Raw genomic sequence first — 24,170 nt, 5'->3', positions numbered from 1 at the left:
TGGAGTGGGCGGGGTCTTTCCATGCGATGCAGGAAGTCTTATGATAATACACATCACGCTTTATATTCCATGATGTCTAAATATGACGAATATATTTAAGAGAGTCACACCAAAGCGTCGTTGAAAGCGTAAAGAACTGCGGTGAAATTAGGTAGGAAAGCTATTTTACATTCGTGCGAGACTAATCTTGCTGTCTTTGTCTATAGCTGTTTGGCCTGTCAATAATGGGTGCCACCAGACTCATTTAAGTTAAAGGGATCCCATGGTGTTGAGACTTGTATGGCTTAATATAACTTAAATGATGTCTCTTACTGAATTATGTGGTAGAAAACCCATGAAAGATCTACGTTATTTAAAAAATCGATTTTATATTTGGACCATGGGCGGCGCCATTTTGTTTGCGTTCTAGGTTGATGACGTAGAGTGGTTGAACTCCTCAATCAGCTGGCATTACCCGTAGCTATTTTTACCACAACGCAACTCGAAAATTGTTTCAGAGTTAAACAAAACAAATGAATTGCTTTGTAATTGTACTTAAAACACACTCAAACATACATGTGCACACAAACTCACCTACACAAGTCACAAACAGATCGGCGGGCGCGCACACACACACCTCTGACAGACTGCTCTGTCTCAATCGCATGCATCATCACCAAAACATCCTGCCTCTCTTCCTCACGTTACTTTATCCCATCGTCCTACCTAGATATTTCCCTCTGCTGGTCACATTAGGCATTATAGTTAATCTACTATCAACAGTCTATCTAGGGAACAGGATGTGTTGAACAGGATATCAACACGGGAATAGATTGAGGGTTATGTATGCGCGCACGCAGTGCGTGCGTGTGTGTGTGTGTTCGCGCCGATCTGTTGGGGTGTGTGTGTGTGTTCGCGCCGATCTGTTGGGGTGTGTGTGTGTGTGTGTTCGCGCCGATCTGTTGGGGTGTGTGTGAGTCTGTGTGAGAGAGAGAGTTTGTGTGCACATGTATGTTTGAGTGCGTGAAGTCGGACAGCTGTTTGTAAATCGCCTTTACTCGTTATTGCGGTGGAACGTGAGACTGAATGACTGCACTCGAACATGTCCACTATGATGTCGGACAACACTACAAATGTCCGTCCCTTCAAATAATGCCCTATTTAAGGGTATAGGGTCGATTTCAGATTCAGCCCCTGTCGTGGAGACTGAGCAACCCAACATCTCGATTGAGACAGAGCCTGTCGTGTGCGCGCCCGCCGATCTGTTTGTGACTTGTGTAGGTGAGTTTGTGTGCACATGTATGTTTGAGTGTGTTTTAAGTATAATTACAAAGGAATTCATTGGTTTTGTTTAACTCTGAAACAATTTTCGAGTTGCGTTGTGGTAAAAATAGCTACGGGTAATGCCAGCTGATTGAGGAGTTCAACCACTCTACGTCATCAACCTAGAACGCAAACAAAATGGCGCCGCCCATGGTCCAAATATAAAATCGATTTTTAAAATAACGTAGATCTTTCATGGGTTTTCTACTACATAATTCAGTAAGAGACATCATTTATGTTATATTAAGCCATACAAGTCTCAACACCAGGGGATCCCTTTAAAGTTTAAAGTCGTATTTAATGAAGACTCGCACCTTATTTACATATAATGCGTATTATAATACAACTGTATATATATAATCACATCTTGAGGCTCTTAAAAAGTATTAAGACAATTTACCAACACTTAAAATGTATAAGTGCCAATGAATTAAAAAACAAAATATCAAACCAAGTGGCATTTGTTGTATGTCAATACAACAACACCTGTACCAGTTCTGAGGAAAGACCCTGATTAGGGTTTTACAGTAACACTTGATTTCATATATTGATATCTAATACAATGGCTTTCAGACATTTTAAAGTGTGAAACCCCTGTCTTAACCCCGGTCTTTCAGTATAAACTGTTTTTTGTTTTTTTTGTTTTTTTATTTATTAATCATTAACCTTAGAATAGAAATAACTCCACCCAACGTGAGTGAGGAGCATTACTCAGTGCAGTGTTTTAAGACTGAGTGTGTTATTGATCTGCAGGAGGAGACAGCATGTCTGACCACAGTGACTCCAGTCTGACGTCTGAGGAGAGGGTCCGCGCTCTCACCAAGCTGGGCAGCTCTGTGGACGTCAGTGAGGATGTGCCGCCCCGCAGATACTTCCGCTCAGGGATGGAAATCATCCGAATGGCCAGCATCTATGCAGAGGAGGGGAATGTCGAGCATGCATTTATTCTTTACAATAAGTACATCACGTAAGTACATCAAGAACAGGCTGAAATTGTCAATTGCCTGGGAGTTTGGCTATTGATTCCACTTATCAGATTCATTATGCTGTTCCCCTGATGTAAAAAAGGTGATTTCTATTAGCACAGGTCAAAATAAGGCCTGAAACTCTGTCATTTTTTTTTCTCTTTATAACTAATGATACGTTGAAAGAGGTGCTCAATCACCATACAATATTGATAGTTAACCTCAAGTGGTCAAACAAAATGTTTGAATGTACTTTTCTATTTATTTTATATGAGATTTGCAGTTTTTGCAAGCATGTAAGTCTAGAATGTCTAAATACAGTTTGAAACCCTGACTTGAGTGATTTTTGTTATTTACTACAAATACATTTCTTTATATACTACAAATAAACATCACATTTAAATGGATTACAAATTATATATATATGCAGCTTTGGTGAGCATAAGAGACTTTAAAACACATTTAAAAGTTGTTTTATTTATAATGTATTATTTTATGTTTTTTTCTTTCGAAAATATAAAATAATTTCCATGCGTTGTACTTCTCTTTCGGATGTTTATTGAAAACCTGGCAAGACATTGAATATAAAAAATATTAAAAAGTCAACATTTCTGAGAAGAGAGGATCTAAATTTAGGATGTCTAGATACAGTTTAAAACCACGATTTGAGTGATTTTGTTATTTACTCTTCGTATACTAGAAATAAATTGATAAACATCTAAATTAATTTGATTTAAAACTATTTTGATAAAAAATTATACATATACACTATATTATAATAATATTTTTTAAATAATAAAAATAATATTTGAAAAATTGTAATACCATTCATACATTTTACTTCCTTTTAGGTTGTTTATTGAAAAGCTTCCTAGACATCGGGAATATAAAACAGCCAACATTCCTGAGAAGAAAGAAACGATGAGGGTGAGATGGGATTTTCCTCTTCCTGGGGGAATTCTTTTAAAGCCTTTGTCAGAGAATTTTTCGAACATCCCGTATTTTCCTTCCACAGAAATTAAAGGAAATCGCCTTCCCAAAGGCTGAGGAGCTTAAAAAGTTGCTTCTCAATCAGTACGATAAAGAACATGCTGAATATCTTGTCCGAAAGGTGGGATTATCACAATTACAGTAACATTTAGGGGCAAACATTTTCTTAAATTAGACCTACAAACTAATTGAAATATTTTCACGTCCTTATATTGACTTGAGTATGTGAACCCTGGCAGAGAGCAGAGGATGAGGCCCAGGCTCGAGAAGTGGCCAAGCAGAAGGAGCTGGAGGCCGAGAGACAGAGACTGGCCGAGCTGCAGGAGCGCCAGCGCGAGAGGCAGCAGCTCAGCGCCTTTGAGGAAATGATCCGCAGGCAGGAGCTGGAGAAGGAGCGCCAGCGCATAGTGCAGGAGTTCAGTGTCCCGGTGTCACCCACCTCTCCCAGAGATCTCCTGGTGCCTGACGTACCAGGACCTCCACAGGCCTCGTTTTCACCACTGACGCCCCCTGGAGGAACCCCAGATCACGTCTCTCCAAGTTCAGGCCTCCCAGCGTTTGACCGCTCGCTGAAGCCTGGTGTTCCAGTCAGTGCAGGACACAGTGAGAGCCCTCAGTTTGCACTTCCTTATTCATCACTGACCGTTTGACACAGTCATATGTGGCGTTACTATTACTCTATTGAGTGTGTGTGTGTGTGTGTGTGTGTGTGTGTGTGTGTGTGTGTGTGTGTGTGTGTGTGTGTGTGTGTGTGTGTGTGTGTGTGTGTGTGTGTGTGTTCCCTTAGGTGCGCTGGTAAACGGTTTGCGGCAGCTCTTTGTCCCTGCTGAGCTGTGCCAAAGATTTTTAAAGCTAGCAGATACCAACACAGCACGGGCCGTGGAGACTTGTGGGATTCTTTGTGGCAAGCTGGTACATGCAAAACATTTTCAGACACAAACAGACTGACAAAACAATGTAGTTCTAGTTATATATATAAAGAAATTAAAGCCATTATTGTATTTCTGTATACTGTGTGTGTATATATATATATATAATTTATTTTCATAATAATAATAAGATTTTACCCCAAAGTCTTTTTTTTTAATCCCCCTGGATTGTTTACATTTTTAATCTGGATATTCTTTAATAGTAACAATTTTATTGTTTTATAATGTATTTGTTAACATTAGTTAACTAAACATGAACTGCATTTCTACATCATTTATTAATCATAGTAATCTCAACATTTACTACATTTTAAGATCCACTTTTGTGTCTGTTAACATTAGCTAATAAATGCAGTAACAATAATTTGTTCATTGTTGGTTATTAATTTTTGATGCATTAACTAATAGAGTAAAACATAACTGTAATACAATAATTTTTAATTAACAACATAATTTAGAGATAATACTGCCATGATGTAAATGTAATTTAGCATTTAAATAATAATATTATATATTTAATAAGACATATTTTTATTGTAATATAAATGTCAAATTATTATTATATTTGAATTGTATACAAAGATAGTATTTGTCTTTAATTTCTTAGTTAATATAAATAAATAATAATTAAATTATATATTTGTGTGCGTGTGTGTGCGCGCGTGTGTGTGTGTGTGTGTGTGCGCGCGCATGTTGAAAACAGTTTAGCTTTTTTTGGAAACCGTGATGCATTTTTTTTTCAGGATTCTTTGATGAATAGAAAGTTTTAAGGAATTTTTAGCATTTATTTAAAATTGAAATCTTTTGTAACATTATAAATGTCTTTGCTGTCACTTCTCATCAATTTAATGTGTCCTGAATAAAATAATTGATTTCTTTCAAAAAACAAAAGTCATACTGATGGAAAACTTTAAATGCGTTACATTTTTTTTATTTTAAATAAATATTAATGTACATAAATCTCACATAATATATCTTGAATATATTTTAATTTGGGCAAACTGCAACTTTAATAACTTACCACGTGGTATTATAAATGTAGCACAAAACCGTTTGCTTGTGTTCTCAGATGAAGAACGCCTTCACAGTGACACACGTGATCGTGCCCAAGCAGTGTGGAGGACCAGATTACTGTGACACCGAGAACGAGGAGGAACTTTTCCTGATCCAGGATCAGAACGATCTCATTACACTGGGCTGGATTCATGTATGGTGTTTTCTCTACTGAAAGCTTGACTTCTAATATGACAGTTATGTAGCTTGTCAATAACCAATCTCTTTTTCTTCTTTTTTCTATAAGACTCATCCGACCCAGACGGCCTTTTTATCCAGTGTGGACATGCACACACATTGCTCTTATCAAATGATGCTTCCAGAGTCTATAGCTATTGTATGCTCACCTAAATTTAACGAGTAAGTTTTCAGCTATGTTGTGCTAGTTATTTTGGATGATCTTTAGTTAAAATAAAATGGAACAATAACAGTCTGATAACATATGCACCAGGACGGGCTACTTTCGGCTGACAGACAAAGGGATGGACGAGATCTCTTCCTGCAAACAAAGAGGATTCCACCCACATCCAAAGGAACCGCCCCTGTTCTCCGTGAGTGATGCCTTATTAGTGATTTAAACCAGGGGTTTTCAAACTGGGGTCCGGGGAGTGCTAGGGGGTCTGTGGAAAATTCTAAAGAAAAACTGAAAATGTTTTAAATAAATAATACAAAATAAGATTAACTAATAGAAAACGTATTACTAACTAAATCATTTTTTTTTACTAATTCAACTAATAAAACATTTAAATAAATAATACAGTACAGCATTCAAGGTGCACTATGCTTCTTTCCGTCCACTGGAGGGCGCCTATTCTAAACAAAGGCTTAGTTTGATGACGCCAAGTTTAAACTCAGCGTCTTGGGACGTGGTCTTCACCTCACAGCCGGTGGAAAATAGGACTTGGGCAGAAATCATTTTGATGGATGCGGTTATTAACGTTACTGTAGTGAAGCAGAGCAGGACCGAGTGTTGTGGAGCTGAGCACGGCCGCTGGAGTGATTGTTAAACAAAAACACGGCTCGCGAGTACCGGGACTTTTATTATGACGGGACGGGACACAGTCGCCGTCGCCTGCAGTATTTCCTGGTTTCCGGTCATGAGTATAAGGTAAAGCAGCTCTGTTTATCATATTAGATACATTTAAGTGTGTTTAAAATGATATGACGTTATGACGTTACTCTGTGCGTTCGCTCGGTGCTGTTGTGACATGTTCACGCTGCTAAGAGAAAAGCGCTTCTGCCAAATAAAACAGAGGGTAACGCAGATATGACGCGATTGACAGGCGACTCCCTTAGACACTATGCTGACACGTCCCGGGTCCTTAGTTAAAATAGCAATTATCTCACAATTTACAAATAGTTGGAAACATTTGGGATATTGTAAGTACTCAACTGAACAAAATATATAATACTGGCCTAGTGGTTTTTGGATATTTTACTGCAAAAATACTACATAGTGCACATTTAATATAGTGAGTAGAAAAACGTAATAATGTAACGATACAAACAATATTTTTCACATACTATTTTATTTATAATATAATTTTCACTGTATAAATTTGGTCATAATATATGAAAATACATAGCTGCCTTTTAATTTATGGGTGGGGCAGGGGGTCTTGCACCAGGGTTATTATCGTTAACTGAAACTTTAACTATTTTTAAAGGGGTGGTAAAACATTCGTTCAAAGGCTTTATTGTGTTTGTGAGGTGCACTGTAACGTGTTCATGCTTCGTTTTTAAAAAATTGCATTATTTTTAATATATTTGACCTTTATTCTACACTGCTCTGTCCCTCCTTGTAAAAACGGTCTGATGGTTTCCGGGTTCTATGAAGCCGGTCCCTCAAAAATACGCAATGGGCTCAGATTGGTTAGCTGGCCTAGCTGTGTTCTGATTCGCTAACCGCCTAGTTCACGTGTTTCAGAAACCCCTTACCTTTACCGGCTGTAAAGACTGCAGATCTATAGTGATTGCTACTGAATGGCACCTTTAGTATTTTTAGAATGATTTATAGCCAAATATCTGTCGCAAGAACTATTAACCCAAAACGAACACTAAACACTGGCTTTACTATAGTAGCCAAAGCAAACACAGAACCATGTTTAGCATGCCTGTAGATAAACAAGCATAGATAAACAATACATAAATCTAATCAAAAAATTATTTAAACTAATTCCAAATTCACTGTTGCGATTTTAAAAAGTTTGTAACGTTAGGTGTTTGTCGGATAACGTTAAGTATGAATGAGCGTTTAACAAACTGGTTTGCAGAGCCAAACAGCGTTGTCGTTTGTTTACTTCCTTGCTACAATGTACAATTAACAATACAAACTATTACAGGAAAACACATAGACGAAAAATAAATCAGTTTGTGATCATTTTAATATAACTAAATGATGCCTTGCCAATAAACTTAAATAAGTTTAAAGGAAGTGTATGTAAGATTGCAACCCAAACTGGTACTGCAATCACTTTCAAATGACTGTAGAGCGGTGTCACCCTCTCCCCCTCCCCCTGACTCGAGGTTGCCAGATAGGCTGCAGGATCCAGCAGGAACGTTTGTAGCTGCAGCTGTGGTAACTAGAGCAGAGCTGGCAACCCAGATGCAGAAACACAACTGACTTCATGATTGGTCGATAGGTGGAGGGCGGAGCTTCAGGCCAAAACACAGCAGGTCAACATCAACATCAGTTGAGGGCTGCAACAACAACTTTTAAATGACAATATCCAGGCCAGACTACTGTTGTCAGTGATATAAGTATTTGAAATTAACATGATTTCTTAATGTCTAGTGACATATCAGGGCCATTTTATGATTCATTGAAATACATTTCTTACATACAGTTCCTTTAAGTTGTTGCACTAATTTTAAAGGTGCTGTTATTAAAGGTGTAATTTTGTCCCTGTACTACTACTCGAGAGTATATGATTTAGGATGCAGCCCTGTGCGGAACACTTGGGTCCATGGCATCTAAAAGATTGAAAACCCCTGATTTTAACACACCCCTAAATATTGAACATCACTACTTAATTCAGTTTCTGTCTGTGTCTTTCCGCCATGCTGTGTGTGCACCATATGGAAGGTTTTGTTTCTGTTTTGTGTTCAGGCTAGTCAACACGTCATCATCACAGACGGAAGTGTGACCGTGCTGGATTTGCGGTGATGTCATTGCTGCTGCTTCGAAATATGTGCCTTTGCTCTTGACTGCCAAGGAGCTTGTAATTTATCACATTTTAGCAGTCTGTATTTATTGGTTTAATAAAAATTAAAAAAAATACCCAAATGTGACCAATAAGAGCTTAAAGTTGAGGTGCATAATTTATAGAACCAGCAGCATCAAACGGGTTTGCATAAACAAAGATAAGATCTCAAGGAAGTGTAACAGAAAAATAGACATGCATGGCTTCTGTGAGCTTCCCTTTATTTAAAAGCAGTCCATTCTGTTTGATGTTGTAGAAGTACACACAATTCACCTGAAAATAACGTTTCAGTGTTCACTGCACACACAAAAAAAAGATTTTCCTGTACAAACATCGAAACATTCTTAAATCAAGAAACATTTAATTGAGTAACAAAAATATGTCTTGTTTTCTGAAAAATTTATCAAAATTGAGTGAATTTATGCTTAAAGTCGGGATGAAACAGAAATTGCTGTTACTCTTTTAGGGCGGGGCTTAATTTCGTCCTTAGGGAATTGATTGGTTTGTTGGAATCTTTTGGGCGTTGCTGGTCAAATCAAGGAAAATGAGACAGACTGTGACTTTAAAACATGAAAAAATATCTGGCAAAATGATTTGTCTTACCCCATTGACGGATAATTTTCTTTTTTTAAGCATAAACTCTTCAAAAAACTTCATACATTTTTCAGAAAACAAGACAATATCTTTGGTCATTTTCCTTTTTAAAATAAGAGCATCTTGATTTCTGAATGACTGTATATTTGTAAAGGAAAACCGGACTAATAAAATACCAACTAATATAATCCTTTTGTGCGGTGTTGTCTGTTGCCATTCCATATTTTAGCTTTTTAAAAGACTGAAGGCTTATTGATATGGCTCATGTGCAGGATCACTCATGCCATCCACTAAATAGTGTACTACTGTTTGATTTAAATGTGCCGTTGTTTTAGTTCTGCCTCGGTTCATACTGGAAATGTTTCAGATTTGTCTTATGCCATTGCAACATGTTTCAGACGGACTGGCTTCTGTATTTACTTTAACACATGACAGTGAATCATTCAGACTTAAAGGGATCGCTCATCCAAAAGTGAGAGTTCAATCATCATTTACTCCTCCTCAAGTTCTTTGTTCTGCTGAACACTGAAGAAGATATTTTGAACAATGTTTGTGACCAAATAGTTGCAGGGCACCATTGATTTCCATGAAGGAGAATTAAAAATACTGTGGAAGTCCCTGGTTAACCTCAACTGTCTGGTCACAAACATAGTTCAAAATATCTTTTGTGTTCAGCAGAACAAAGAGATTGAGGAGGAGTAAATGATGATCGAATTTTCATTTTTGGCTGAACTATTGCAACTGAACATAGGAAGCAAAAAGATATTCTTTTCATGTTCTTTTCAGCCAAACTATTCTCACGTTTCGGAAATATTTTCATTTGAAGGTTCTGAAGCTTTGCATATGTTCATGATAAATAGTTAAATGCAAACATATCTTCACTTGAAATATTATTAAGCCGAAACACTACAGGGAAAACCAGTGTGAATAGAATTAGTCAGATTTGAGAATTTGGGCTATTTTTAGACTAATGGAAAGAATGCATCTACAATACACATTTATTGTACCTGGTTTCATAGTCCCAGACTAAAATAAATGTTAAAATAAAAGCCACTTGCACTTACATATCTTTTGTGCATGGCATTGCTATCGTTTTATCTCAAGATTCACAGCAGTAATGCTTTTTTAAAGGGATAGTTCACTTTGAAATTAAATTTTGATATGTTTTAGCTTACCTCATGGGCAACCGAGATGTAGGAGTATTTGTTTCCCCAGTAGTTTCAATTTTGATCATTTTAGGTCAAACCGTTCTTGTCTGTGCCTCACATAATGCAGGTCTATGGTCACCACCTCAAAGAGCACACACAGAGAAGTCCAAATTAAACAATCCCCCATCGTAAGTACACACTGATGGCCTAAGACACCAAACGAGCGGTTTGTGTGAGAAAACGAACAGTATTTATATCGTTTTTACCTCTTGTACACCACTACGTCCGACTGATCCGAGGGCGCGCGTGCGTGTGTGTTTCCTGTTGTGACATTCGCGCGTTCGGGCTTTAGTCTGCGCAAGCGCGGAAAGCGGCGGAAGTGGTATCACATTCTTGATAAGTGTATTCTGGTTCAAATAAATATGGTTGTGAGAAATTCAACTTTGTCTGTTAATATATCAATCTTCTTCCATTGCGATGTCCTGTACATCTAAATATGTTTAGATCTTCACAGTGAAAGGTAACACTTCCCAAATTTCTGTGTAAACAATGAGAGACGTACATGCGCGAGAGATCCACTTCCGGCTCTTTCCGCGCTTGTGCAGACTAAAGCCAGAACGCGAGAATGTCACAACAGGAAACACGCACGCGCGCTCTCGGATCAGTCGGACGTAGTGGTGTACAAGAGGTAAAAACGATATAAATACTGTTCGTTTTCTCACACAAACCGCTCGTTTGGTGTCTTAGGCAATCAGTGTGTACTTACGATGGGGGATTGTTTAATTTGGACTTCTCTGTGTATGCTCTTTGAGGTGGTGACCATAGACCTGCATTATGTGAGGTACAGACAAGAACGGTTTGACCTTAAATGATCAAAATTGAAACTACTGGGGAAACAAATACTCCTACATCTCGGATGCCCATGAGGTAAGCTAAAACATATCAAAATGTAATTTTAAAATGAACTGTCCCTTTAAGGCACATTATATCTCTTTTCCTTTTCTTTTTTGTTGTTGTTGCCAGAAATTTTTTATTTTAGTAGCACTTACATACTTCAAATTTTCCAGTTTTATTTCTGTCTGTATTCTGAAGGTTTTTACAGAATACAGAATTTGCTTTTTCTTCTTCTAACTGTAAAGAAATATCCAAACTCCCCTCAGTAAAAACCTATGGTTACACTTTATATTGTAACACTTTTATTTTACAGTGTCCTGATTACATATGTTACATGTACTTTCCATAGTAATAACAGTAAATTACGCATAATTACATGCAACTATCCCTCAACCAAACCCTAATCCTACCATAACCCTATAGTGAGTACATGTAGTTCATTAATATTACTCAGTACTTAAGTATAATTACACTGTAACAACGACAACAAAACTACATTACCTTAAAATAAAGGACTGCACTTTATTTTAAGGTGATATAGTTTTATTGTACTTACTCTTACTAAGTATTGAGTAATATTAATTGACTATATATAACTTACTATTTAGGGTTTAGTGTTAGTTACTTGTAATGATGGATCATTTACTGTTATAACTAGGGATGCATACCATTTTTTTTGAGGACCAATATTTTTTTCTGGTAATTGCCGATACTGATACTTATACATTTATTAATATATTTTTCTTTCTTTATTTCTTTTTTTGGTGATGTGGCAGTTTTTCAAGCACAGCACAGACTAATGAATGGAGGAGAGCTTCTTTACTATTACGTGAAAGAAGAAGAAAAAATGTATGTGCTCATCACACACTTAAAGTACAAATTTCAGTTTCCAATAACCTTCAAGAGGGCGCAGTTACCATTGCCATAATACTTTTTTTTTTTTTTTAAAGAATCCCATTTGCGATGTGTGGGTTGTTGTCATTCATTTTGAAGTATTTCCACACCCCGAGGCTGACATTGTGTTTCTGTCGCCGGTGTCTCTGTGCACAGAAAATTCTGTCAGTTTTGTCACGTGAGGTATCAGTCTTTGGTATCGGGGTATTTTTACGAGTACAATTACATGGTATCAGGCACAAGACCGATACTGGTATCAGTGCATCATGTGTAACTACGTCACCTTAAAATAAAGTGTGTTACCAAACCTTTATGTGAACAAAAGCAAACTTTATTCAATGATCTGATTTCTGTTCTGAAAATGTATGCAAATATGTGCATATATAATTAAATAATGTCTCATTTGCATATTTAAATATAACTTCAGAAATACAAATTTTTAATGTACTGCACTATGGAGATATCTACTTGTTAAAATATTTACCTTTTCACATTACCTGTGGTGTTTTGTTTGTTTGTTTGTTTTGTTCCTTAAGTTGCATTAAAGGCTTTGAAAACTTCTTTCTTTTTATTGCACTTATGGACTGAAAATAAGCAATGTGTTTATTGCTTAACAACTTCACCGTGGGGGGTGTACTATTAACGCGTTTAGAAATGTTAAACTTCTTAAAGGATTGATATTTCACCCAAAAAGCGAACATTCTATCATTATTTGCTCACCCTTAAGTTGTTCCAAACCTGTAGGAGTTTCTTTCTTCTGTTAAACGCAAAAGAAGATCATTAAAAAATGTTGGGGCACCATTGACTTCCATAGAAAAAGATAGTTAAATTATATCTTAATTTGTGTTCAGCAGAAGAGAGAAATGTATACCGGTTTGGAACAATGTGAGGGTGAGTAAACGATGACAGAAAATTTATTTTTGGGTGAACTATCCCTTTAAGTATATCAAAGTTCGTGCAAATGCGGTCGCTAGTCAAATAGGTGGCGATAGAGAGCTCCTCTGGTTCTTTGTTCGGTGGAAGTAATGCTTGCGAAGTACAAGAAGAAGAGACTATTCCTGCGTGCGATGTGACGACGTTCAGTTGTTATTAAATGGATTTTCGTTATTATTCTTGATTAAGTGATTGTAAACACCAACAGTTACTGCAAACTATTGCTATAATGGGCAAAGACATCCCAATGGTATTTAATTAAAGCGAAATAGCGTAGAGGCTACCGTAAACAACGCCTTACGTAATAGGGCTTGAACTCGCTGTTAAATTACAGTTTCACCTATTAAAATAGAAATATGGAAGAGTCCAAAGATAAAGCTTTGAGCCTGAAGTCTGGTGTTACTACAGTCGCTGTCAGGAATCCTGTAGAAGTGACTGAGAAGCCGAAGAGGAAGATTCTCGATGAAGATCAATACATAGAGGTAAGACAATGTCATAACTAAGTAACTTTTATTATTTACAACGGATGCCCTGACATACTTCATAGTATTATACGTCATTAAAATATAGTTTTAATGTCAGTGTGGAGCTTGGTTTTGTAATGTGTTCTTTGAACCGTGTTTTATTGAAAAAGACTGATCATCAACACTACACAGTTTACACAAAATACTAAACCCCCAGCAACAGCAGATTTGAGTTCCATGTGTCACCTGTAAACAGCACACTTATATCTGCAATGGTTCTCTTTCTTGATTTGCTAATGATACATATATTTCTTCTGAAGAGTTTGGAGAAGATCATCCAGAGGGATTTTTTCCCAGATGTCTCCAAACTTCAAGCGCAGAAGGATTATCTGGAGGCGGAGGAGAATGGAGATCTGGAGCGGATGAGAGAGATAGCCATCAAATACGGGGCTGCGATGGCTAAATACACCCCACGCACCTATGTACCCCGTGAGTGACATTTCTGACTGTGCATGGTTGATTGTTAATGTAATGATAACATTAATTACCTGCTGACACTGTTCTTAAAATAATTTTATTCCTATTTAGACGTAACACCTTCGACATTTGAGACCCCAGATGGCCGAAATGGATCTCCCTCATCTTCACATGGCAGATACAGAGCAGCGAAAGAGGATGGTAAGTGACCACAGCTGAAGTTGTTTCTAATATAAGACCTTAAAGGGATAGCTCACACAAAAATTATAATTCTGTCATCATTTACTCATCCTTAAGTTGTTCCATCCCGGTATGAATTCTGTTAAACATTTTGATTATTATTATCCAGAGCAGTGCCGTTACAGGTATGAAAGCGAGGCTATGAGGCTTTTTTTTGGTGGACTATCCCTTAAAAAGATAGCACCATACTTCTACAGTTGATTAGTCACAGTACATTAAAAAAATATATATTACAAGTTTTCTTGTTTAAATATGCAAATGTGGCGTTGTCAAATATTAACACAATTACAAACACACAAACAAGCTGAAAATTTGAAATAGCTTTGTTCAAAATGTTTCTTTGATTTTGTTTACATTACATAGGAATCTCTTTATCACTTCATAAATCATAAAATACTGTACTGAATACATTTTCACCATGATTTTATGATTATTTTTTTAAAAATATATAAACCAGGTGAATCATGTATGAACAAACCCCTCTGTAAAAACCTTCCGAATATATGGGAATATAATCCGAATATAAAGATGGGAATAAAAGTTTGGTGGAAATATGCAAGTGCTGCTGAAGTGATTTCTGGCTCATTGCATATATATTAGCAATTGAAATCTATCTATGCAGATGCAATATGTATTTTGGATGGGTTTTTTTTCTGCTTGCCTAACCATAGACACAAAATTGACTGGTGCATGAAAAACAATGGTCTTTCTTTAATGAAATTGATCAAAAATGGTCACAGAAGATGACTAGTGAGATTCCAAAAGGCTTCTTTTTGGTCATTTAAAGCTATATAAGACATGCTACAAGCGTTCTATGTTATTTTTCAGGAAAAGATGCTGAAAAGACTCTTCCGTCCCTGGACCATTTTCTTGCTAAAAACACGAGTGAGGACAACGCATCGTTTGAGCAGATAATGGAGCTTGCGGAGGACAAGAACAAGCTGAGGCATGCGTGGCTCTATGAGGCAGAGAATGAATTCAAAGAGGTACAACACAGTAATAGCTAGTGCATATCACTGAGTTTTGTGTTGCTGAATGTTGTTTTGAGTTCTGATGATGCTTATTGTCCTGTCGTTTAAAGAGACATGAGCAGAACCTTGCTCTACCATCCACAGAGAAGCAGGCGCTTGAGTGCACCAAGGCAGGACTGGAAACATGGCAGTACAAGGCCAAAAATGCACTCATGTACTATCCTGAAGGTAACGTTTTCTATTTTCTGAACTATTAATAACATTAATTATGTTTGATTTGAAATAGAAATATTTAGTAACAATATAAATGCCAATGCTGACACTTGTCAAAAAAGTTGTTCAGCAAAAGTCCTTGCTGAATAAAAGCATATATATATATATATATATATATATATATATATATATATATATATATATATATATATATATATATATATATATATATATATATAAAATTTACATACAGTTGTGGTACAATGGTTGGTACCCCTGGAAAATATTTTCAAATATGGCTGTAAAAAATTAATCTGCATTGTTTATCTTTTTGATCTTTAATTAAAAAAATTCCAAAAAATCGAACCATTCATTGAAGTAAAATTATTGAAAATGGGGGGTAAATCATGCTTTTCTCCAAAACGCGTTGGCCACATTTTTTGGTACCCTTTTATTGAATACTTTTTGCAACCTCCTTTTCCCAAGATAACCACTCTCAGTCTTCTCTTATAATGCCTGATGAGTTTGGAGAACACCTGACAAGAGATCAGAGACCATTCCTCCATACTCAATCTCTAGGGGTACCAACAATTGTGGCCAATGGGTTTTAGAGAAAAGCATTTATTTCATAATGTGATTTACCCCCCATTTTCAATTATTTTACTTAAATGAAAGGTTGGATTTTTGTGATTATTTTTTTTTTTTTTTTTTTTTTTTTATATATATGTTTCTTTTGCTCCCCAAAAGGTGAAAGAGACGACACCCTGTTCAAGAAGCCACGGGAAGTCCTGTACCAGAACACACGGTTTGATATCGACCCCTTTAGTAAAGCCCTGAACAAATCCCAAATCCAGCAAGCTGCTGCACTCAATGCACAGGTAACACTGACCTCTGCACCTCATTGGTCAGTTTCAGACCATACAACATTTCCAAAAAAAATTACTAAACTAATGGCATATTTCTCTTCTCTGCCATATTTCTAGTTTAAGCAAGGCAAGGTTGGTCCGGACGGCAAAGAGCTCCTGGCTCATGAATCCCCTAAAGTAAATGGTTACGGATTTGAGGGTGAACCCTCCCCAGCTCCTGGTGAGTTGCTAGAGAGGGCATTATTTTTATTTATTCGTAGATTGAGCAATTGATATCAGATCATCAATCGTTTGTTTTTAATTTTATAAAGAAATTCATTGCCCATTGCTAGGGTTGTCAAATGTACTGGTACCAGTCGGTACTGAAAAAAATTGACTAATGGTAGTACATAGAGAAGCTATGGTGGCCGACACCTTAAAGCTGGAATGTCCTGGAATGAAATGAAAGTTTTTAAACATTTATATACAAGTACATGCGTCATGTGTTTCTGAACGGCTTGTTTGTTCTTAAGGTATCGCAGAGTCTCCACTGATGACGTGGGGTGAAATCGAAAGCACCCCGTTTCGTCTGGACGGCTCAGAAACACCCCTTGTGGAGAGAGGTCACGGCCCGTCGTTCAAGGTCCAGTTCATTTCTAGCTAGCAAACGTATCACTGTTTTAATGCACTTGTGTATATAAACAATATTTTGGTTTCATTGATCCACAAGTTTAACTCTTTTTTTTTTTTTAAAGAAAAGGTTGCCAGCCACCACCAGTGTTGTTGATCATTTTCACAAAGATTTCATGGCCCACAGAATATTCTGTTGTATGAATATATGAACATCCAATAAATCATATGAAAGAACAGACCCTCTGCTTTTAAACAAAAAATTCTAGCTTCATGCTTTTTGAATGTGGATACAAATTTGAATAAAAAAGCAACATTTTGAGGAAAAAGCTTTAAAAAAAAAATCACGCTTTTGTCAAAGACTACATCTAGATTGGATTCAGAACGATGCTCAAAACACAGATGGAGTAGATCAAGTCCATCAACACCTCTAATGCTTGCGCAGTCTTATAGCTCATTAGTCATTTCATTCAGTAACATTAGTTTTGATTTATATGCTGTTTAATGTTGGTGATCATGTTATTTTACATATGCATAAAATTGCATGTGACATCACTTGTTTCTGCAATTTCTTCGTATGTGTTTTGGTCAGGAGATTCAGTACTAGTGAAGAAAATATATCAAATATACCTAGCGTATTTATATAATATTCTGTTTGATAGGGAAAGACTTAAATAATAAAAAAATATGACACATAATCTGTTGTCAAACATTTCAATAGAAATAATGAATGCTTATTTGTATGGATTTTATCTAGATTCCAGAGCCTGGGAGAAGAGAGCGTTTGGGATTGAAAATGGCCAATGAGGCTGCGGCAAAAAACAGAGCTAAGAAACAGGAGGCGCTGCGCAAAGTCACTGAAAACCTTGCCAGGTAAAGAAAAAGTATTGAAGCATACAGACAAATAATACATAATGGTTATATTTTACCTTTATTCTAGTTTAATCAACTTTTTTTATTTCAAATTATCAGTAAAACAATTTGAGTGAAAAGTTGAATTTCAATCGGTTTCCAGGAGAATGGTTACTTGCCTTACTGCACTGTGCCAAGTGAAAAGTTTGGTGGAGGGGGAATTATAGTGTGGGGTTGTTTTTCAGGGGTTTGGCTTGGCCCCTTAGTTCTAGTGAAAGGAAGTCTTAATGCTTCAGCATCCCAAAATATTTTGGACAATTTCATGCTACCAAATTTGTGGGAAGAGTTTGGGTATGGCCCCTTCCTGTTCCAACATGACTGCGCACCAGTGCACAAAGCAAGGTCCATAGACATGGATGAGCGAGTTTGGTGTGGAGGAACTTGACTGGAGTCCTGACCTCAACCCAATAGAACACCTTTGGGATGAATTAGAGCGGAGACCAGAGTACTGCACAGGTCCGATTTTGTAAATCCATACCTGCGGTGCGTTAAACCGCATCCGACCCATTTTCCGACATGGAGCACTAGTTAAAATCCGCACCGACCCGACCCGCTTAAAATAGAACCGACACCGACCCGCACCCGAAATAAAATCAGGCACATTTATTTATTTATAGGCCTACACATTTATTGCCAGGTCACACAAAAGTAAATATAGCACCGCGGCATGTCTTTAAAATTCGGACACATTATTTTCAATGAGTGTTCGCACACTGGCGGCGGCATTCGGCGCCTGTCCGCGGCGACTCAGGAAGTTGTTCAAAATCCTGCTGCGCAACAGAGCGCCAATGTACTGTTTTCACCCTGTGCAACAAGATGAACACATCGTGCAGCTCTTCTGTCAGAAGTGGATTCAAAACTGAGCTTGCGCGTGGTATATATGATGTGCACGTCTGGCGCTGAGCTTTGAGTCCGGTATGTGACCCCCTTGAAGCCTTGTGTGATTTTTTTTGAAAGTGAGAGAATCCTGGGAAGGCGCGTGGTGGCGCGAGCAGAAATAACCTGATATTGTTTTTAAAAAATGTGATTAACTTGAAGTACATGCAAGACATATTTTTGTAGATGTGTTCCTAACAGGGTTCCCGCGGGGTCTTAAAAAGTCTTAAATTCAGAAAGTTACTTTTAAGGCCTTAAAAAGTCTTAAAAACGCCCAGATTTTCATCCTAGGTCTTAAATTTAATTTACCAAAGTCTTAACTTTTACTTCCGTTTAGAAACAAAACCTTTTAGTTTTCTTTACTCGACTGCTTCATGCATTTTTACTCCTTACACTTTTCCTTCAGCTTCTCAGAAAGCTGCGATTGGCAAACGGAAAGCAAGAAATTACCGTAATAAACCATATTTTGGCAAAAAGCGCTATTTGTCTTTAAGGATTTTTTTTAAGCGCGCCAAATGTTGAGGATTTACGGTCAAATAGCGCTTTAATATGCTGGCGCCAACACTCGCATTCTAATAGGGTTAAGCGTAATGTATTCTGATGTATTTGATCTGACTGGGCAGCTGTCAATCTCAGGCCCAACCGTAGATCCGCCCCTATCATAGGTTGGTTGTTTTGTCTGGTCTGCACTTGTGTCTACGCGCGTTTTCAAAGAACATGGGTCTTTGCACACTGAGTCCGATATTTTCGCATGCGTTTTTTCATATTCGTGATCCGAAAAACTCGTCACGCACAGAGACCTTGCACACTGAGTCCGATGCTTATTAATGAATGTGTTACGGAAAAAAACGCAAAACAAGACAAAGTGACGTCTAGTGAGGATGATTTGTTTGTCCTGAGGAGATACTGGGTTCATCTAACTTTACTCCTGTGATCGCGTAGAGAGGAGAGTTTCCCTATCAAGTGGGATTATCCAGATCGACCGATTCAAAGTTGCAGTTTCAGTGGCTCAGTTTGATGCTTTGCTAGCGATACTGGAGACATATTTAAAAGAAGACCACTAATTTCTGTGAATCAATTGATCCCGAACACCTGGCAGTATGTCTGTGGATCCGATCACACACACACATACACACACAGACAGACAGACAGAGCTTTACAGAACCTTACGAAACAAAAATATATTGCAATATATTTGAAAATATCATGTAATATATTCACATATAACGTTATGGGATTTAATATTTATATTTTCCAATATATAATGCAATATATTGAAAGCGGCCATCATTTGTATATTTTCCAATATATTGCATGAATATATAATATATTTTATAATGCCATCAATATATTATTCCATATATTAAAATATATTTCAAGAAAATATATTGGTAAATATATTTTCCTTTCGTAAGGGGAGACTTGATGTGCTGTAATTATAGCTGTGATATAATAATATTTGTAACATTTTTGCTAGAATAATATGTATGGTGGCTCTGAGTTGTCAAAACGTCTCAAAATGCGTTTTTACGGATGCGAAAACGCAGAAAATCGAACCTGTTCCAAAAATGTTTTTGACTGACGAAATCCATAGACATACTGCCAGGTGTTCGGGATCAATTCATTCACGGAAATTAGTGGTCGTCTTTTTAATATGTGTCTCCAGTATCGCTAGCAAAGCATCAAACTGACACTTTTAATCGGTCGGTCTTTGATCCCGCTTGATAAGGAGGGGGAACTCTATGCGATCACAGGAGTCTCTCCACATCTCCTCAGGACAAACAAATTATCCTCACTAGACGTCACTTTGTCTTGTTTTGCGTTTTTATCCCCGTAACGCATTCATTAATACGCATCGGACTCAGTGTGCAAGATCTCTGTGCGTAACGAATTTTCGCTCACACGTGACTGTTTTAAACCCGTGTTTCCCCCTTGGGAACCCGACCCGCGCCCGTATCCGACACAGTTGGATGTTTTCCACCCGTTTCCGCAAAATTTGCAGGTCGACCTGTCAGGACTCCTGGTGAACCCATGCAGGACTCTGGCGGAGACTGTGAGCCAGGCCTTCTCGTCCAACATCAGTGCCTGACCTCACAAATGCGGTTCTAGAAAAATGGTCAAAAATTGGAAGTCCTTCCCAGAAGAATTTAAGCTGTTATAGCTGCAAAGGTTGGGCTAACTCTATATTAAGCCCTACGGATTAAGAATGGGATGTCATTAACATTCAGTTGCATGTTACGACAGACATCCAAAAACTTTTGGCAAATAGTGTTTGTTTGTAACATGATTGCATATTATTGGCTACTTTAAATACTAACTAATATACTAAATAATATATACTAAATAATAGCTACTCAAATACTTTAGTTGTAGGGCCTAGAAGAGTGTTGTTGACATGTGAATACGCAGTTGTTTTTTTCCCCTGATCATTTATACGTATTGCTCTTTTACAGCCTCACTCCTAAGGGACTGAGCCCCGCAGCGCTGTCTCCCGCCCTTCAGCGTCTAGTGAACAGATCGTCCAGTAAATACACAGATAAAGCCCTGAGGGCGAGCTACACCCCATCACCTACGCACAGAGGCGGTCCGAAGACTCCTCTTGGAGGCCTGGCCTCTTCTTCCGTCACACCAACACCCGGAAAAGCCATAACACCGGCTGCCCAGGACCCAGCCTCCATCACAGACAACCTCCTACAGCTGCCCAAACGGAGGAAAGCCTCAGATTACTTCTGAAAATAAAGACTTCACAAAGACATGGCCAGGGTTTCATATTTATTATTTTTTTAATTACGTCGTCTTAAAAAAAGTGAATTTGAATTTATCATCAGTGTTTTAGATGTATTTTTATTTTTTGGAAAAAAATGTCTGCAATTTAAAACGTTCAATTTTAATTTTTTTGCTTTATATTTTTCATTTAGCTAGCATATTTTTAGTTCTTCAGCATCATCCACATCGAGAGACTTTCATTTGACAAAATGCTCCAGTACTTCACTCCTCTTGATTTGTTTTGAACAAAGTTGATTCAGTGCTCCTGAATTTTCTGCATCTTTTATGATGTTGAAGACTTGTACGATCTCAGGGGCATAATAAAGAGGAGTTCTACAGATTTGCGTGCCTTTGTGTCATTTCAGTATCCATATTTTTTATGATCCATTTGTTGAATGGCTGGACTCATGCAGAATATATCCAGACAGACTCAGAGTTGCTCTCTGATTGCAGAGTTTGACAGAAGAAAGGATATTATGTGTTATTGTACATATCCTTTCACAGCAAACAAAGGTGGCAAAGCACCTTTTTCTTAGCCGAAACTTCTGATTTGTCAGGAAAGTACCAGTGTTGCCTAGACCCCACTGATGACAGATAAAGCCTGGCGGAAACACTCCAGATATGGCATGAAGCGTTTAAAGCAAGTCATGTGATTTTATGTGTTCAGTAATTTTATACATTGCATTGTGCCATCTCAAGCTACATTAATACAACTGGGGGCCTATACCATGAAGCTGGTTAAGCGGGCTAGCCAGGTAGGTATGTTTAAGCTTAGTTTGTGCCAATTCTGGGTTTTGGGTATCATTAAAGTGGTTTGGCTTTTAGCCATTTTCCTCTCCGTAGTTACTTGCGCTCCACTGCTAACCTGCTCCAGTGCAGGTTATGTTCTGGATAAGAGAGCTCAAACTGAAATTGGACCACTCAGCTGTGAGCGCACCTCTGATGCAATAAAGGCACTCCCCGTTTCTACTCCACAACAGCAAATGTTTTTTAAAGGGTTAGTTCACCCAAAAATGAAAATTATGTCATTAATGACTCACCCTAATGTCGTTCCACACCCGTAAGACCTCCGTTCATCTTTGGAACACAGTTTTCTATTTTCTATTTAGTCCGAGAGCTTTTTTGTTCCTTCATTAAAAGTGAATGCACACTATACTGTCTAACTATAAAGTACACACTATAAAGTAGTCCATATGCGACATCAGTTAGTTCATTAGAATCTCTTGAAGCATTGAAAATACATTTTGGTCCAAAAATAACAAAAACTACGACTTTATTCAGCATTGTCCTCTCTTCCGGGTTTGTTTTCAATCCTCAAATAAAGATTCAAATGGTTATGAATCAGCGTATTGATTAATGATTCGGATCGCGTGTCAAACTGATGAAATCACGTGACATTGGCGAGCCGAATCATGAATCAATACGCTGATTCATAACCGTTTGAATCTTTATTTGAGGATTGAAAACAAATGGAATAATAATAATAATTTTGAATGATTGAGATATCATTTATATGATTATTATACCCTTAATCAATTACACATGTATCATTTTAGTTAATCATTAATAGGCCCTTTGTTAAAATTCATATAAATATATTAAGGTCAATACAAATCAATTTAAAATCAAATAAATAAAGCTATAAAAATTACTATCATGTGAACTTAAATGTTCAATTATCCATACATCAACTAAACTAGCTTCATGACTTCTAATTAAATTGACGTTTAAGATGTTTCTTTAAGTTGTCTTCTTTCATAGACAGCTCTTTTCTTCTTGCTGTGTTAATTTGTTTATGTTATTCAGCAGAAGAGAGAAATGACTCGCTGCTTCTCTCGCGAGAAGTGAATCTTAGTTCCACTGATCCAGAGCGTGTGATTGGCTGTTCCCTTCTGACGTCACAGCTAAACTCCTGAACTCAGGATCAAAGTCTGAGTTGTGGCATGGAAACTTTGTTTTGTTCACAATTTCTCCTCCAATAAAGTGAAGCTATGGAATAATGAGGATATCTTGGTAAAAAAAAAGTCGATTTTCCTTGAAAATTGGCATGAAACGGGCATTGATTATCTCTGTGATATCCTAGATCCTCAAGGGAATGTTTATTCTTATTATGGTTTCATGTCCAAATATAATTTCCCTGTTGTACATAGAGAATTTCTCACAGTGGTAAAAGCTATACCGAAAGGACTCGGTCATTTAATGAGATGTCATCAAGCTTTTCATGAGATAGCTATTCACAGCATTCACGACCCAAAATGTAGCATAGAAATGTGTTTCAGTTAAAGCTGCTGTCCGTAACTTTTTTGTGTTCAAGAATTACAAAAATTATATAATGAGAATGTAAAACATGAATCCATTTTCCAAACCGTGTTTTTGTCTTGCCCTGAATCATTATGGTACACTTATAATAAGTATTTATATTGGGACTATTTCAGGCCAGACTGGTAGGTACCGCTGCGGAGGAGCACAGTCCCTGCGTGATCCGCCATAGACATAGAAGTAGCTCCAGCTACAATGTTCTTCCGCAAGATGCATGCAGTTCTGTTTATAAACCGCTAGAGCGCAAAAAGTTACGGACTGTAGCTTTAAGAAAAAGAATCACTCCAAAGGGATTTTTTTTTTTTTTTTTTTAGAATTCTGTAATAGATAAGATGAACTGGAAAAAAGCATGGTTATTACCTTATACATTTTGTGTACCAAACATTTAAAAGTCTATAACATTTACCCAACTAACGAGATTACATATACATTTGGTAATGTTCATTTGAATTGTAACTGAGTCAGTTGATAATTTTTTCTTCAAGTGCCCCCTTATCAAAGAATTCTGGTCTGATTTGACTGATTTGATTTGAAAATTGCTTGCCTCAAATT

The 24,170-nt window shown here is 37.3% G+C and overlaps 2 protein-coding genes across 3 annotated transcripts; both read left to right on the top strand.

Annotated features, from left to right (window-relative positions):
* stambpa (STAM binding protein a) lies at nucleotides 1-12,533 on the top strand. Of its 2 annotated transcripts, none has more exons than XM_067432692.1 (10): nucleotides 1-151; nucleotides 2,056-2,269; nucleotides 3,119-3,194; nucleotides 3,283-3,378; nucleotides 3,497-3,860; nucleotides 4,045-4,169; nucleotides 5,256-5,393; nucleotides 5,487-5,599; nucleotides 5,691-5,790; nucleotides 11,855-12,533. In XM_067432692.1, the coding sequence occupies exons 2-10, from the start codon at nucleotides 2,067-2,069 to the stop codon at nucleotides 11,876-11,878; spliced, it is 1,239 nt and encodes a 412-aa protein (XP_067288793.1). In that variant the 5' UTR covers nucleotides 1-151; nucleotides 2,056-2,066; the 3' UTR covers nucleotides 11,879-12,533. The 2 variants fall into 2 exon arrangements, with proteins under 2 accessions (XP_067288793.1, XP_067288792.1); XM_067432691.1 differs by lacking the exon at nucleotides 11,855-12,533 and adding an exon at nucleotides 8,349-8,519.
* A 446-nt stretch (nucleotides 12,534-12,979) lies between these two features.
* On the top strand, nucleotides 12,980-21,639 carry ess2 (ess-2 splicing factor homolog). Its single transcript, XM_067432690.1, has 10 exons — nucleotides 12,980-13,387; nucleotides 13,690-13,858; nucleotides 13,958-14,047; nucleotides 14,915-15,072; nucleotides 15,168-15,285; nucleotides 16,018-16,148; nucleotides 16,254-16,356; nucleotides 16,649-16,758; nucleotides 17,503-17,618; nucleotides 20,987-21,639. The coding sequence occupies exons 1-10, from the start codon at nucleotides 13,262-13,264 to the stop codon at nucleotides 21,264-21,266; spliced, it is 1,401 nt and encodes a 466-aa protein (XP_067288791.1). The 5' UTR covers nucleotides 12,980-13,261; the 3' UTR covers nucleotides 21,267-21,639.
* The last annotated feature ends 2,531 nt before the right edge of the window (nucleotides 21,640-24,170 follow it).

The sequence above is a fragment of the Pseudorasbora parva genome, chromosome 23 (genome assembly GCF_024679245.1).
Source record: "Pseudorasbora parva isolate DD20220531a chromosome 23, ASM2467924v1, whole genome shotgun sequence".
NCBI lineage: Eukaryota > Metazoa > Chordata > Actinopteri > Cypriniformes > Gobionidae > Pseudorasbora > Pseudorasbora parva.
Note: the sequence above shows the minus strand (reverse complement) of the source record. Positions and strands in the feature narration are given on the sequence as shown.

Excerpts from the sequence above, each read along its gene's own strand:
- stambpa (XM_067432691.1), top strand. The coding sequence starts at position 2,067 with ATGTCTGACCACAGTGACTCCAGTCTGACGTCTGAGGAGAGGGTCCGC. Across the intron at positions 3,195-3,282 it reads AGAAGAAAGAAACGATGAGG|AAATTAAAGGAAATCGCCTT; the intron begins GTGAGATGGGAT and ends TTCCTTCCACAG. Across the intron at positions 5,791-8,348 it reads AGGAACCGCCCCTGTTCTCC|GCTAGTCAACACGTCATCAT; the intron begins GTGAGTGATGCC and ends TTTTGTGTTCAG.
- ess2 (XM_067432690.1), top strand. The coding sequence starts at position 13,262 with ATGGAAGAGTCCAAAGATAAAGCTTTGAGCCTGAAGTCTGGTGTTACT. Across the intron at positions 13,859-13,957 it reads CCCACGCACCTATGTACCCC|ACGTAACACCTTCGACATTT; the intron begins GTGAGTGACATT and ends ATTCCTATTTAG. Across the intron at positions 14,048-14,914 it reads CAGAGCAGCGAAAGAGGATG|GAAAAGATGCTGAAAAGACT; the intron begins GTAAGTGACCAC and ends GTTATTTTTCAG.